Raw genomic sequence first — 15,360 nt, 5'->3', positions numbered from 1 at the left:
ACCCAGGGAAAATCTAGCCGGAAACATCAGAATCTTGATCCTTGCCAGCCCCAGTGTTATTGGAACCCATAAAAAGGTGCCATCAGACGTTCAGCCACCGGCGTTGTCCTGGGGGAACGCAGCTCACTCGATGTTCGCGCCACTGGTCACGCTGGCAGTCCTATGAAGAATTAATACCCATGAACATAACTTAGAAAGCTGGTCTGTATCGTGCTTACCTTGCTGCAGTACGTCGCGACTTTACACTTCTTGCATTGCAGAGGCTTGTGACCAATATCGTCCTCGATCTTTCCACACGTGAAGCAGCTATCAAGGTCGTTAACGTAAAGTGTCTGCATTCGTCAGTCTCCCAAAGGAGAACTCACCTAGGCTCCTGGAAGCTACGTGCAACACCGGGCTGGTAGTGATCCAAGGCAGCCTGGAACTGAACCTTTCCTGGAGTTCTGAAGCCATGGTCCTCGAAAAGAGTTCGGCGCGAGGTGCAGTTGATCTGGGGTACAAGATCGCGTAGATGTTGCAGATCCGCTGCGCTGATGCGGGCACCAGCACGCATCATGAGAGCACCTAGGATGATAGTCTGGTACTTGGAGTCTTGGAAGAGGTCGTCCGGGTCCCCTTCCTTGGCACGACTGGCAGCGAACATCCGTTCTCCGAAGTTGTCAGTGTCGAGTTTCTGGCGGATGTACGGGATGGTGACGTTGGCCAGCGAATCGGCATATTCAGGGGTCCTGTAGAGGGCAGCGGCGTCCGCTGGTGCCAGCATGTCGGTTTGATGAATCATCGCACTCAAACTGTGCTCCCACTCATCGGTATTGACGCCTAGGCTGTTGGACAAGGTGAGAACGGCGTCAAGGTCCTGATCGCCTTCAAACAGGTCTAAGGTAGAGGTTGGTTAAACATAAGGTAGAGTAAATGAGACGAGGGACGGTAATACTAACGCCATCCCCATCGACCCATGGTGATAGTCGTTTGATACGTGTAAGTAACTGTTGGAATGATCTTGAGGCTGAGTGGCTTGGAGCCAACGAAAATCGCGACAGAAGAAGGTTCGTGACTGCAAGGTAGCAGGATAATAAGGAAAATTCTGAGATGGCTTTGTGAGGAAGACGAAGAAGAAAAAATGCAACAAGAAAGAGGAAGGTGCGGACTACAATGGAGACAAAGGTGTCATAACTCGTTTGCTTGATTTTGTGAGACGTCGTGAGATACAGCAACCTGCTATTGCTCTTCCCATTTATGATAGTCTCAATTCTTATTCCTGATTATATCTATCCCTGATATTATCTTAAGGCTAAATAGAACACACCAGCAAAGTCTTATATCGTCAAGGACAGAGGCAGAATGAGCGGCCGAGTATACCTCCAGGGCTCCAGATTTGCCTAGAAAACAGAAATATGAAACGGGTAAGTACAACGGCCAGATATGCATGGATGACAGGCGGAACGGGGAAGATATTTCGGTGCAAGATCTCTAACATTGAATCCATGGAATCATGACAAGTGCGATCCGAGACACATATACATCCCGGTGGGGGGGAAGAGGGAATCTGCATCATGGCGGTCAACGGAGATTTGGCCCAGGTATTCAGTGGTGGCCTGCATACCCAGTCCAGTCCAAAGTATGCAGCCATAATTGAATCTGGGCTGTTTGTACTGGACCCGACGGCAGAAAGCATAATGCACGACTCGGCGCTTTCTCAACAATGGATACAAAGGCGGAGGGTTCAATCGAGGATTGGGTCAGTCATCAAAGTGAGGCTGTTTCACACAGAAAATGCCGCTCAAAATCTGCAGATGTTGACCTCGGGATGCGACAGGGTACCCACTAAAAGGCGTCACTAGCAAATGAGCTTCCACGGAGTTTCAGAAAGAAGATCGAATGACTGGCTCCTAGACACTGGTTCAGACAAGTCGTTGACACATGATCTCCACGATTTCCACACCTACGAGTTGGATCACCCTAGGACTGCATATGCTACAAAGACTGCTCCGGCAAGCAAGTTGTTACGCTGGGTTATGGAGAAGTGCTAGTCAAAGCAGGTTTGAAGGATGGTTCCACATACACCTTCCTTATGACTGGGTAACCTCAACGGCAAGAAGAAGCGCAGTCAATCGATCGTATAACAAGCCAGCAGAGAACTCGAGGAGAAAGAACAAGATTGACCTAGCCTGAAGATGTACCAACAACCAGGCGCCAACAGACTCTCTTCTCTTGGCCTTTAGTCGATTATTACACACTGCAAAGTGTATTTGCATGCAGCGCGTCCCAGGTGAGATACTGTGAATTATAACGTTGCTGATATTTCCCCAGTGGGCTTGGAAAGATCTAGGCTACCATTATGGCATTAGTCCTCGGTTCTTAAGTAGCGCCACCATGCGACCTTGTACGTATATTATCATCACCTTGCGCTATGCGGGCCGTTGACCATCTTTCAAAATAGTCTGTCCTCCAGTCTTTTATTTTTCGTAATGACAAACATTTTAACCAACCATTGTATCCTGCATACATTGAAAACAATGACTTATGAATATGAAATTCCCAGAAATGACGTCTTCAGCTCCTTTGTATGGGTTTTCGCTATCGCAGTGATCTCCCTGATTGTCACTGAAAATGTCAATTTCTGGGACCCTAACAACAGCACCAACCCGGATTGTGTGACTGCCGCATCATTTAGCATGCGCAACCTATCTTGTTCCAGCAACAATCTTCGTCAAATTGGCATTCTCAGAAGATTATGATGAAGGTTCTTGGTCAACACCCAAGAGATTTTATCTTATTGAAGCAATCATTTCTTATCCATTCTTCATTATCACATTTCTTCTTTTTCTGTGCAAGTGCAGGTTTGCACCATTTTGAAACTGGTCAATGGATGAAATAGTGGCTAATCCCATACTTCCTGGGTCGCATTCACGGTTGTTCTTTAACAATCACCGCAAGACTTGGTTTTTATCATTAAGCTACTTTTTTTCGTTATTTGTTTGTCTTCTTCATTTACCTTCCTTACTCATTCATCACGAATCTTGTCTTCGTTATCCTGTATCACCAGTCAAACGTCCGAAACTTCAACTATATCTTATTCCTGATCCTTTTTGGGTTATTAATAATCTACATAGGATACTGTTTTGCTCGGAGGAAAGCCAAAATAACTGCATTCTGTCAAGTCTCTGTTATCACTAACTCTTTTTTCATTTGTTACTTTGTTGCCGACAATGCTTACCTTGTTAATATCCTTTTAGCATCTCTGTCGGTTTTTTTATCTACCCTTTACAAAGCTATGAACAACCCAGACATCAGAAAGTCATACGATCTTTGGGGGTGGTTTAAAGCACGGTTTCAAGCGTTTTGGGGAAACACGGATACAATTCCGCCGCCAAATATTGTAGCCGCGGCAGCGGTAGCACCAGCGCCGCCACTATATGAAAAACTGAGGAGGCCCTAGGTATTTATGTGGTGGGTATAGAGAAATTACCAAGTTCATGTTGTTAATGAAACACAGTCCTAACCTGGTATAAAGCTTTGTAACGGGAACACAGTTCATTGAGAACTACAATAACGCTCACTGCGTGAAATGGTGATCAGAACAGAGCATCTTATTCGTTTGATCATTTTCGGTGTGATACAATATTTGGTAATTGCAGCAATATACCAAGTTCTGAAGGCACCGCCGGAGCACCTCATGGCGAGGATGTCAGCCACTACTTGAGTCGTTTATTTTGCTCATCCTGTGACTTAGATCATGAAAACCACTGTAATTGCCAAATTATAGTATGGTGACGGGAGGATTTCGCTAGTCATCAGTTAGGTCAATAACTCTAGCTTTTCCCTTGGCGACGTCAGACTCCCCCTGGGCTGTAGAGCGTTGACTTCTATATCGCTTTGTAGATGGTCCAGGTTCCCCACAGCTCGATCTCTTCATCTGCCGCAGATTTGGCTCATTGGGGCGTTCTTCAAGATATTTCAGCTCTTTGAAAGCGTGTCCTAGCCTCGCTATGGCTATGTCACTGTATCCATGGGCCTGGCGACAATGCGTTGAGAATTCTTCCTTGCCTGTTAATGGATACCCCGGGCTTTCTGCTGGGCCACAATCCCCTTGTACGCAGCGCCACTCTATAGGCTCATCAGCGCTATTGGCGACAGCATCCCGTCGACGAGCTTCCCAGAAGTGAAATATAGCCCTCTGCCGTAGCTTGTCTCGAGTATCCGTAGTCAAGTTCTTGACCCAACCCGCTAGCTGTAAAGATGCCACTGGTCCTAGTATGATCGGTTCACCATGCTCTTCCCTATATTCCTTGAGCGGATCTGCGGTCAATTGCTGATCCAGGAATTGAGAATCATTGGCATAGCATAACCTGCCAAATGCATGCCAGGCCTTTAGATGTTGAATGACGGAATCTCGGTGCTCTGTCACCCCCCAGGAATGTATCTGGTCGACCAATGACAAGAGCTCCCACGCTTTGCGCTTGGTCACAACCCGGCCGCTCCAGATCCTTTGAAAAACCTATTTTCACAATGAGTATATGGAGGCAACTTTAGTTCCATTGGCCACACTTACATAGACAGACTCACTGAGTCCTTCATGTCCGGCATGCTCTCTCTCCAGACGCAGTCGCTTGTAGCCCACCAAAATATGCCAATGAGCTCCAAAGGATGTGAGAGCAAAAACCTGGTTATTGCAACTCTGTGCAGTTTGGTATGGTCTTTTTATTCCACCAGAAGCCCCTGGCTTTCTTGCTAAGTTGTCTAGCATGTCGAGGTAAACCGCCCCTGCTGAACAAGCTTGGCGGCGAGCTTCTCGAGGGTCACCACTCCATCCCTTAGCTTCATAAACAGCAAAAGGGAAGACTAGGTCTACATCTCCCCAATGTGGGTCTGAAATAAGACCGCAGTGGCGATGGAGGAGAAGGGATTCAAGGCGGTCACGATCTAGACTCCATACATCCAAAGAATCGGGATAGTCGGGGTAATCTGCGGGTTTGAAGGTCGCAAGTCCAAAAGTAGCATCCGGTATTCTTCTAACAAATTTTGGTTGGCCATCGAGTAGACATGACACATCATTTCTTTTTTCCTTAATTGTGTTGTATTCGTGTTTGTCTCTTGATTCAATTGGTCAACCGCTATAACCCACTCCAGGAGATAGAAACTCACACTGCCAACGCTGGGTCCTCCCTTAACAGACCAAAAACGTCTTGCCACGCATCAGCTTCCCAAGCGTACTCGCTTTTCTTAAATCTTTCGTTGTCCAAGCTATGCTTGAGGAATCTTTCTGCTCTGACACGACGACCGTCTTCGCTGACATGGCTCCAATGGGTACCATGAAGTGAAGGAAGCCAGAGATTATGGCATGGTGTAACATATTCCGGCGAATAATAATGACGGTAATAGATACCTCGAGCGTTGAGTCCCCAATCCGCACCAAACCGCTCTATCATTTTGAGAGGTGTTTCTTCACCGGGTATGAGATAGCTTTCTTTAATTAGCCTAACAATATTGCATGGGAAAAGACCTAGGAGGAGACTGTACTGCAGAGCACCAACGTAATACTTTTCCAGTGCTGATTCAAGATTATCATCTGTCCTTCCATTCCTTTGCGTCATATCGACTGGTGGCCACGTAACATGGACCGCTAGTATTTCGGGGGAACCAATTTCTCCCTTTTTTTGAGTGCTCGAATCTGCTGGTGCAGCTTCTCCTTCTTATCTTTCCATTGCGCACGGTACTCGTCTTTGGTGATGTCTGTTGCGTAGTTTGAGCGATTTTCTGGTGGATACTCTCTCAGAAACGAAGGGTGCGGGACCATTGGCCCATCAAGATGAATCGTCCCTTTCCAAGGCTCTGGCTCTACTTCTTCGGCTTCGGTTTGAGCAACAGGTCTCAAACGAAGGACGGGGCCGATCGCCTCTGAGGACTTTCCTGATTTTGGCATCATTTGGACAAAACCAATGGAAAGCTCAAGTTCGCCTTTTGGCAAGACCTTAAAACATACAGCAATGAGGGAGATAGTGACAGGAATGGGAACGGAGCAAGCCGATTGGGAATATGAGTCGTGGTGCAAAGGCAACTCACGTCATGTGATATTTGGGGGCCGGGCGAAGTTGAGCCCCTAGGCTGCCTTTCCTATTGAAGTCATTTTCACAACCTTCCCTGATGCCTGCATGAAATAAAATCGCTGAAACATGAAATTTTTGGTACAACGAGTACGGCCTTCACTCATTTTTTGTTCCTTATTCAGCTATTGAGATATCCATGGACATCGTATACCGCAGTAGACAAGAACCCAACTCACGGTCCGTGCGTGCGTCGCGTACGCTAGGAGGGTTGCTCACCCTGCTACTCACCCTCTCTCTATTGAAAAACACAGCAGTCTCTTCTTGCGGCTCTCTTGTATTCTTTCTTGACCAAGGAAATCTACTCATTGCTCCCGCCTCATTGATCTACCAGTGGTTGGCGGAAATCCAAACCCATTGGCTTGGAGGGATACAGCCGATACTGTCCTACGGCCGTTCCTCCGTGGAAGGCGTAGATGAGCTCTCTAAGAAGGAGATTACGGGACTAAAGTTTCCTTCCCAACAGGAATACCTGTTAGATCAACAGAATGCAATCATCATTACCTCATGAGACTCACAAAGCCCGAACCTTTCGTCTGGTAGACTCAACATATTCTCATTAACTCCCCAAGCCCCTATAATCTAATTCCTCCAGCCAGTTTTAAACATGCGGAATGCTCATCACCCATTCAACAGTCGTATAGGAGCCGACCGGAAGAGCTCTCAATGAAGTAAAAGCTAGGGCCATGATGATCAGACGTAGAATCACGTATATGGCGAAGCATGATAGCTCGACGAGCAGAATTATCCGATACCAAAAGCCTTTTCGAGCATTGAAGGCCTTAGTATAGAAAAGAAACAGATTTTTTGACTCAAACCAAATCACATATATAGGTATGGTGCTCACTAGGCTGTAAATACCAACGAGGGCGACACAAGCAAGCGATGAGACAAGCCAAGTAATTCGTTCAGCTTCAGTGGGGAACGGGAAAGTCCATCTATAAAGAGAAAAGAAATTGTTAGTAAATCAATAGCAACAATCTATATAATTAAGGGTAGATGGCTATTTACCCGGCGAGATGAATACCACAGTAAAGGAAAGCAACAAAGGTATTGATAGCGGTCACAATCAATCCATGGGATGGTTTATAGAGACCAGTATAGGGGTCGTCTGTTGTATCAACAGGTCCCGTGGCTGCGCCAATAAACCATCGAGCAGCCTGCGCAAAGACAGAGAACACGGTCTCTTTCTTAATTTGTGCATAACGGTGAACCCACCCATGGGGATTTGTTGCCGTGTGATCGAGAAGATGGGTCGGTATATCGTTACGATCAAATCGGACATAAATCGTGATAGGTGTGGTCATATCCTTAGGGTTGTACCACCACATGGCATACAACAGTATACCGCAGGCAATATAAGCGACTGTCGCTAGTTCGATTGGTGAAACCGGCAGAGAATTTGCCCATCTTGCTATTATGTTGACTAGGAACCAGCTAGTTTGAAGGACAGTGAAGGTTTTGCCTAAAGAATCTGCTTTGGCACGGTCTTCAACATCACGATCGTGAAAGTCTATATCTTCGACTATGCCGGCCTCAATGAACGGTTTCATGTCGTTTCGTCGGAGGACATAGATCCACCCGTCCTGGGTCTGGATGGCAAGTCCACCAGCAAGAATACAGAAACATTTTCGAAGCGTCCACTCGGTGCGAAATGGATGGGGATCAACAGAGCCTTGGTTTTGCGCTTGCTCTAGTGGCCTAGCCCGTTTGGACAGCCAAGCATCCGGGTCCACTGATTCAAGATATCGGGTTTTCTGTGCTTCATTGCACACCTTCTTCAATAGCATTGCTCGGTAACGCATCAGTGAAGCGGTTACGAACACGTACTCTGGGAAAAAGACAGCGAGGAGCCAGTATCCGAAATTCGCAATAATTATTCGCACGGTGGGCGAGTTTCGGCGAGGGAGATTCGGGTGTAGGACTGTCCAGGTACAGGCGAATATTGTCGACAAACAGGACCACACCAGAGCCCATGTGGAGCGGTTGCTGTCCTCTAACTGCCAGCTGACTAGAGCTGTCGAGTTAGAAGCAGCCATGGATCGGCCTGTGAAAAACAGCAGGCTGAAAAACAACATTTTGCTTAGAAATCGGCCAGCGAGACATCGGTCCACGGGTGTCAGCGAGGCTTTTTCAGCTTTTTCTAGATTAGGGGTTAATGATGAGGGGAATATATGAGGGCGATCTATAGTCACGTGAAAATATTTTAAAAAATCACGTATTTAAATGTGCCCAATGCTCGAGCTAGCGCCTTGACGGTGGGGGTGAGACTCGAGAGAGAACAACGTTGCCAGAATATGCTATCGCCCCACAGCTCCAAACCAGCATAACCCTAAAATGGCACCCATTACAATTGCCACAGGCGGAGGCACATTGAACCATGCACTCCCTGCATATGTTACCGTCGCAACAACTACCCACCACGGTTCCTTACCCAGACTCTGTCCGTTGCTTCTTTCATGAGTTAGGTATCCAATCTCCCACAACCGGTATACTGCTGTAAACACCAGCCCAACTGCAGTAGCATTCACCCCTCTGAGAAAGTCGACCACATACTTCTTCTTCCGCAATACGCGCCAGAAGCTTTGGATTGCAACGGCCAGCGTGATTCCCGGAAGGAAGATTCCTAACCCGCCGAGAAACGCACCGAAGACAGTTGGGAAGCGCGAGTTCTGCAGTGCTAGCGCCCCCAGGAAGACAGCGAAGTTGAAATTGGGACCGGGGAAAGCTTGAATGATGGCAAGGCCGATCAGGAAGTCTCTGCTAGAGACCCACCCGGGATCGACGACGTAGGTGCGTAAAAGGGGAATGACAACAGGACCTCCACCAAATATAACAGTGCCAGCAAGGTACATATTGGCAAAGAGGTCGAGGACCAATGGGGGTGTGGTGAGTTGGGCTCTCGCAAGAAGAACTCCAATGAAGGAAGCTAACTGAATATTAGTGTTGACTCTCAGAAATTTTGTTAGGGTGGTAAGCACACCAAAAAAGACACCCATGACCAAAGCTCCGACCCGAATCCGAATAATGTGCTGCTGTGAATGAGCTTCAGCGGACTGCGTTGGTCTTGTAGTATCAACTACACTTTGTGGTAGTCCTTCGATTCTAGAATCTGTCTTTCGTGGTCGCATCGTCTCGCTTCTTTGCACTCTATTCTCCTCCAGGGTTATATCATCCATGGCTATAGGGTCCCCATTTGCCTCATCCGGTTCTTGTGGACGAGCATGTCTGTTCTTCCACACGATCCTTACTCTCAGAACTTGTTGATACAACCATCCATCCCAGATGCTTGTGAGGAAGCCACCAATAATCATCAGCACGGGAAAATACCAGAGTGCATTGTAACAGAGACCAGCACATGCGCCAAAGATCACAAGGATGCGGGATAGTTTATCGCGAATAGCTTTTTCGGCCAATTGTACAGCTGCAAGTGCAACAATACCTACCGTGGAGGCGTTAAGACCAGAAAGTAAGGAGTAGACAGGTTTGGGAAGCGTTTCGCTCATGTTTTGCACCCCAAGTGAAAGGGCATACATGCCAATTGCGCCAGGGAGACTGACACGGTTAGTTGAAGATCAACAAATAGCGGGCTTTGTAGCATAATGGTATAGATCACCTCCAAAGGAAAAATGCAAGCGTGGCAGGAATAAATCCTGCATGTAAAAGAACTAGGCAAAAAAGCATCTTCGTGCTACCGGGACCCGGAAGGCCCTGACAAATAGCAAAGAGTTCCTGGTACTGTGAGATTTGTTAGCAGCCCCTATAACACTTGAGGATTTGTAAGGGAGATTTATACAGTCTGCTCATCTACCCATTTTTCCTTGTCGCCCTGTCCCTCCACGAACCTGCTATGTAGAATCTGGAAGTGTACTGGTGGTCCTCCGAAGGCTGTAAACCCTAGATCCCATGTCCGCAGAAAGACATCCAACAAACGACTCGACAGAGGTTTTTCCCATCCCTCATTTTTCCTCGAAACTTTGCGGCTTCCCCACTTGTGATTTAGCCGGGCGAGGGAAGAGATGCATTGCGAAATGGGGGAGAGGAGTGGCATACTGTTCGTTAACAGTTGTGCGGATCCGTCCAGTACAAATAATAAGATAGATAATGAGGATAAGGTTTTCTCAAACGTGCACGAGTGCTACTATAAACCTATGTTCGCCGTACCTTCTAGGTAACCTTGCCCAGGGGGACCTCGAGAAATTCGAAACAAGCCAAGATGTTTAGTAAGCTTCGTTAAAGTTATCCATACCTACGGAGTACATAGGTCACTGTACGTAACATATTTCCTCTGCCGGGTGGGGCTTTCCTTTCTTAGCTCCCGCCGCTTTTACGAGGGCGCTCAGGGGCTTGTCGAGCCCCCGCCCCTTGCCTATGAGGTCGGAGTTTTTCAAGACGAGCAAGAGGCAATTTTGGCCGGATTTTGTGCTGAAAACATGAACTATTGTTTTGAAAGTCAGCCAGCAGACGATAGATGCACCTTTAGGATCGCCATTATTCCACTTTTTAACGATCAAGGCGCATATTGTTTATCCTTCTAACAAGCCCTAAGTAACCTATGCTGCGCTGCCCATCAGCCTCTCTCCTATTTGGATCGAGCTATGGCAATGTCCCTGCTCATCAATTTGCCGAGCAAAATGTGGTAGACTTCGACGCTGCCGGCCCCTCCCGATTTACTTCACTAAACCCAAACCCCCAAACTCAACTGACTAAGAATGGCGTGTGAGCCGCAATACTTTTGGGGATTCACCTTGCAATTCAACGTTATCCCTCGAATTGTAGACATAACGACCCTGATGGGCCCGCAGATGACCGGGTAGACCACAGCCTCACCGAGTGGGGTTTCTCGCAAGCGCAACGGGGTACGCGTGCTGCGTGGTTCTCAAATACCTCAAAAAGGTTGTGACTAGTTCAGTACTAAATGTACATGTTGTATGTTCTAAGAAATTGGAAACGCCAGGGCCGTTCACAAATCGCTGTCTATGAACTACACCCTTCGCCTCAGCTGGCCACGGGTGGACATTTTCATCAGAATGAGGACCCTAAACGGTGTGCTTGCTCCACTTTCCCCGTGCACGGATCTGCTTTCCCCAGAAGAAGAACAGAAAGGGCACGGGGATCAACACGGTTGCAATGCAGCCAAATATGGTGGTACCCCAGTCAACCCCGATGTTATGATACAAGGGCAGAACAAATAGTGGGAAGGCACCTGCCATAGTTGATCGTAGGAAGGTATTGGCAGCAACGGCACTGGCACTGAAGCGTGTGAATGTGTCGATCAAATAGTTAAGGGCTGCCTGGAAGATGGTTGTGAAACCGAATCCAGTCAAGGCGATGCCGATGATAGAAGGCCAATAGTTGGTGCTTGGTGATGATGTCCCTGAAATGGTTTAGCCAGGTTCTACTTTGACGCGATCACCAGAGTTCAGCTTACAGGCAAATATGAAGAGACCAGCCGTAAATGCAAATCCTCCTACCATCATTGGTGGTAGTCGTGCCTCGGGGACCGGCTTATTACCGTTTGCCTTGAACTGCTTGAAATAATACTTGTTGTTGTAGATGTTGACAGCCGCAGCAAAGAAGATTCCGACGAGAAGGGAGATAAATGGAAGGTTGCCGATAACGGGGCCCCATCTGCGGATTTCTTGGAATTCGACCGAGAAGGCTTCAAGGTTTGCGTAAAGAATACCTAAAGAAAAGAATTAGTGGGCTGTGTACATGGAAGAAAATCAGTGATAATCACCAAGGGGTACTCACCATAGACGAAGGATGCATATATGCTCATCAACAGGCAGATAGGCGTACCCAACATCTGGAAGGGGCGAATAAGATACTTTTGTGATAGCTCTCCAAGCGACAGATTCCATTCCTCTTGCTGGAGGCGGTCAGAGAAGACGAACGAAGCTTTTGGGCTGTATATATAGCCTTACCTTGGCATGCAATGCGAAGTTCTTTCCCTCGAAACGTAGCCGGCGAGCCTTGTAAGCAAGTAGTACCGGGGGATAGCTCTCATCCAAGAGCAAGACATCCAGGGTAACCTGCGCCATCATGATGATACCTGTCAGGTACTCTGTCCACCGCCAACCCAGATAGCTTGAAGCCAGGGCGCCTCCAATAATAGGTCCGAGTGTCGGGCCGCCGACGATTGTGATCGCATATCCAACAACGGCAACACCACGCTGCTCAGGAGGCCAAATGTCGGCCATCACACCACCTGTATTTGTCACGGGCGCGCTTCCGAATAGCCCAGCAAAGAATCGGGTAATGAGAACGGTTTGGATGTCCTTGGCTGTCGCTGTTCCAAAAGAGAAGATGGCTGCAACGAAATATGGCTGGAACCCAGTCAGCCTATTGTCATGCGCCACTAGAGAGGAAACGTAAAAACATACCGCTATCACCACCCATTTCCGCCCGTATACTTCACTCAGGGGTGCCCAGAGCAGTGGACCTAGTCCAAATCCGAAAACCATCAGACTGATACCGGACGCTGCTACCTCTTTGCTGACTCGGAAGTCCTCTGACACTTGCCCGAGTCCTGCGGAGTAGATGGCCGATGCAAAAGTAATCCAGCAGGTGGTAAAGCCATACAAGAGTGTTGTGATAACCTTTTTTCGGAAGGGCCAGTTCATGGGGTGGTAGGGGTCATCTTTGCCGTCAAAGTCAACCAGTACGGTGGGCGGCGTTGCATCGTAGAGAAGAGGATGCTCTAGACTCTCGGTCTCCTGATTCGATTGGCTTTCTAGATCCTTCTGATCCTCGAGTGGCAATGTGTTGGTACTGTCTTTGGAGGCTGGCTGTTGCTGGTCTGTTTGAAGAGACGACATAATGGAAGAATCCGGGGTTGTCCCGTTAGGTGAAAGCCCTGGAGAAAGAAGTATGACAGAAATACAACCGACTGTGGTTGAGTCAAGTGTTTAAGTCTAAAGAAGGCGGCTGTCGCCAGACCATAAAAACATCATAAAGGGGGTCTTTACATCGGGACCGTTCCTATGCGGTGGCCCGTCGGCCCTACAAATCGCCGACAAAATACAGTATAGCAAAGGTTGGTTAAAGTTATTTGGGGATCCGCTCTAGCCCGAGGGATGGAGTGGGCCCGCTCCGGCGTCGGTTAAGCTTATGCGCGTCCAGGCTGGGCCTGGACCCCGACCAATCCCGAACTGCGAACGGGGTCCGAAAGTCCGAGTGTAATTTGCAATACACAAATTCCGCGACTTACATCCGCCCGAGCAACGGTCGTTGAGTATAGCTCGACAACACCGAGTTCCGATATATATTGAAAGCCTGTGCATTCCTTTGTTTGATTATCTTTTCTACTATTGGCTCAATTTCAAATCATGGTAGCCTCTCTTGCATACGAAGCACTCTCGGTGCTCTACAGCCCGCTGATCATTCCTCTCTCTGTCTTTGTCGTGAGTCGTAATCGAGAGCTCCAAACCACGGCGTTTCAATGCTGAATGAAACTTTCGATCTTAGCTACTCGGTGGAATATCCCTCCGTGGTCTCTATAATATCTACTTGCACCCACTACGGGCGTACCCCGGTCCAAACCTATGGGCAGCGACACAATTGGTCTGGATCTACTACCGGTTGACAGGCCAGTTAGTCTGGAAAAGCATTGATCTGCATGAGAAATACGGCAGCGTGGTACGAATTGCGCCTGATCATCTGTCTTACACGACAGACACAGCATGGAAAACAATCTATGGCCTGCGCGCAGTGGAAATGGAAAAGAACTGTCAGGCAGGCTTCAGCCGACCGGGCCTGAAGGTGCGTTTCTTTCTGCAGTAAACTGGACGTCAGGTGAGGGACTTACAGCATCTGCAGGGTGTGCATGCCATTCTCAGTGCAGATAAGGCGAACCATTCGCGACTGCGGCGAATATTAGCGCCCGCCCTATCGGAAAAATCTATCAAGGACCACGATGGTACGATCGTGAAGTACGTCAATTTGCTAGTCAAAAAACTACAAGGGCGCTGTGACGAGGCCCCCGTGGACCTCAACAAGTATTTTGAATGGGTGAGAGCTGCAATGGTCACTGATTCGAGTGCAATGTGGTTGATTAGTTTGACAGACTACGATGGACCTCATTGGAGACTTGCTATGCGGCCAACCAGAAGGAGCACTGCAACAAGAAAACGGTGGTCGATGGTTGGATATATTGACACAGTCCATTCAGTCCCAGGTTTGGTGAGATATCCTCGTATGAGAGGGGCCTGCAACAAATTTTTGACGATGAACAGGATTCAAGCACTGGAAACATATAACTTGGTGGGATGGCGGGAATATTTGCTACCCAAGTTCCGGGTCCAAGCCGCGCTTGAGAACTTCAAAATCATCAGTGCAAAGTTTGAGAAACGTCTAGCGACCAACACGGATCGTCGGGACATTTTAAGCTATATGCTTGGCGAGAAAGACGGGATGACCCCGATGGAAATGCGCCTCAACGCTGCTACCATCATCGGCGCTGGGACAGGCACAACTGCAACCTGGCTATCAACCAACATGCATTCCCTTGCAACTAATTCCGACGTCTACCGGAAGTTGGCAATGGAGGTTCGTGCAGAATTTGCATCCGATTCTGAAATTACATCAGAACGGGTCGCTCGACTGCCTTACCTGGCAGCTGTCATGCAAGAATCTTTGCGCATTCACTGCCCCTCACCCTCATCAACCGGTCGCTTTGTGCCTCCTGGTGGTGAGACGATTGATGGGAAGTTTGTCCCGGCGGGTACTACTGTCGGAGTCCACCAGCATGCGGCCTACCACTCACATTCAAATTTCCATCGGCCGGATGATTTCTGCCCGGAGAGATGGTTACCTGAAGCTCAGGAAAGCAGTTCGCCATTCGCAAATGATCGGTTATCTGTGGTTAACCCATTCAGTTACGGCCCTAGAACATGCTTGGGTAATAGGTGAGTCTCCAAACGGAAGAAATTAAGAGGCTTCGCCAACATTATTGTGACTAGATTGACAACGGCGGAGACACGAATCGTACTTGCTAAGTTGTTCTGGCATTTTGAAATTGAAATTTTGCCGGAATCGCAGGGCTGGCAGGACACCCAGAAAGGTACGGTAGCATGGCACCGGGTCCCTTTAATGTGCAAAGTCAAACGACGAGAGGCAGCTAATTCATTAACTGGGAGGTGAATTTGGTGCATTATATTCAAGACTACAAAGGGATTTCCGGGGTGTCTGCAGTTTACTGACTGCAAAGTATAAACCTGGGATATCTTTTAATATCGTGGGATTGAAGGCGCAT

At 48.0% G+C, this 15,360-nt stretch overlaps 6 protein-coding genes across 6 annotated transcripts; 1 reads left to right on the top strand and 5 right to left on the bottom strand.

The window, feature by feature from the left end:
• Positions 1 to 82: 82 nt before the first annotated feature.
• N7471_002293 (zinc finger MYND domain-containing protein) lies at positions 83 to 957 on the bottom strand (the record flags this gene model as incomplete). Its single annotated transcript, XM_057275013.1, has 4 exons — positions 83 to 160; positions 219 to 306; positions 366 to 876; positions 939 to 957. 4 exons carry the CDS (start codon positions 955 to 957, stop codon positions 83 to 85), a joined length of 696 nt encoding a protein of 231 aa, XP_057139651.1.
• A 2,830-nt stretch (positions 958 to 3,787) lies between these two features.
• On the bottom strand, positions 3,788 to 5,594 carry N7471_002292 (uncharacterized protein; the record flags this gene model as incomplete). Its single annotated transcript, XM_057275012.1, has 4 exons — positions 3,788 to 4,498; positions 4,553 to 5,093; positions 5,146 to 5,463; positions 5,521 to 5,594. 4 exons carry the CDS (start codon positions 5,592 to 5,594, stop codon positions 3,788 to 3,790), a joined length of 1,644 nt encoding a protein of 547 aa, XP_057139650.1.
• Positions 5,595 to 5,623: 29 nt separating this feature from the next.
• Positions 5,624 to 5,926, bottom strand: N7471_002291 (uncharacterized protein; the record flags this gene model as incomplete). Its single annotated transcript, XM_057275011.1, has 1 exon — positions 5,624 to 5,926. One exon carries the CDS (start codon positions 5,924 to 5,926, stop codon positions 5,624 to 5,626), a length of 303 nt encoding a protein of 100 aa, XP_057139649.1.
• A 779-nt stretch (positions 5,927 to 6,705) lies between these two features.
• Positions 6,706 to 10,290, bottom strand: N7471_002290 (chromate transporter; the record flags this gene model as incomplete). Its single annotated transcript, XM_057275010.1, is given in 9 exon segments — positions 6,706 to 6,885; positions 6,952 to 7,042; positions 7,116 to 7,935; positions 7,991 to 8,111; positions 8,323 to 8,436; positions 8,456 to 9,033; positions 9,088 to 9,659; positions 9,721 to 9,842; positions 9,901 to 10,290. The coding sequence occupies 9 exon segments, from the start codon at positions 10,153 to 10,155 to the stop codon at positions 6,706 to 6,708; spliced, it is 2,853 nt and encodes a 950-aa protein (XP_057139648.1). The 5' UTR covers positions 10,156 to 10,290.
• An 853-nt stretch (positions 10,291 to 11,143) lies between these two features.
• Positions 11,144 to 12,925, bottom strand: N7471_002289 (MFS transporter; the record flags this gene model as incomplete). Its single annotated transcript, XM_057275009.1, has 5 exons — positions 11,144 to 11,481; positions 11,536 to 11,790; positions 11,859 to 11,976; positions 12,032 to 12,433; positions 12,491 to 12,925. 5 exons carry the CDS (start codon positions 12,923 to 12,925, stop codon positions 11,144 to 11,146), a joined length of 1,548 nt encoding a protein of 515 aa, XP_057139647.1.
• Positions 12,926 to 13,435: 510 nt separating this feature from the next.
• Positions 13,436 to 15,017, top strand: N7471_002288 (cytochrome P450; the record flags this gene model as incomplete). Its single annotated transcript, XM_057275008.1, has 5 exons — positions 13,436 to 13,510; positions 13,575 to 13,868; positions 13,926 to 14,117; positions 14,173 to 14,288; positions 14,342 to 15,017. The coding sequence occupies 5 exons, from the start codon at positions 13,436 to 13,438 to the stop codon at positions 15,015 to 15,017; spliced, it is 1,353 nt and encodes a 450-aa protein (XP_057139646.1).
• Positions 15,018 to 15,360: the final 343 nt, after the last annotated feature.

The sequence above is a fragment of the Penicillium samsonianum genome, assembly GCF_028829775.1.
Source record: "Penicillium samsonianum strain IBT 33392 chromosome Unknown utg000002l_segment0_segment0, whole genome shotgun sequence".
Classification (NCBI taxonomy): domain Eukaryota; kingdom Fungi; phylum Ascomycota; class Eurotiomycetes; order Eurotiales; family Aspergillaceae; genus Penicillium; species Penicillium samsonianum.
The sequence above is the reverse complement of the archived record's forward strand: the minus strand, read 5'-3'. Positions and strand labels throughout refer to the sequence as shown.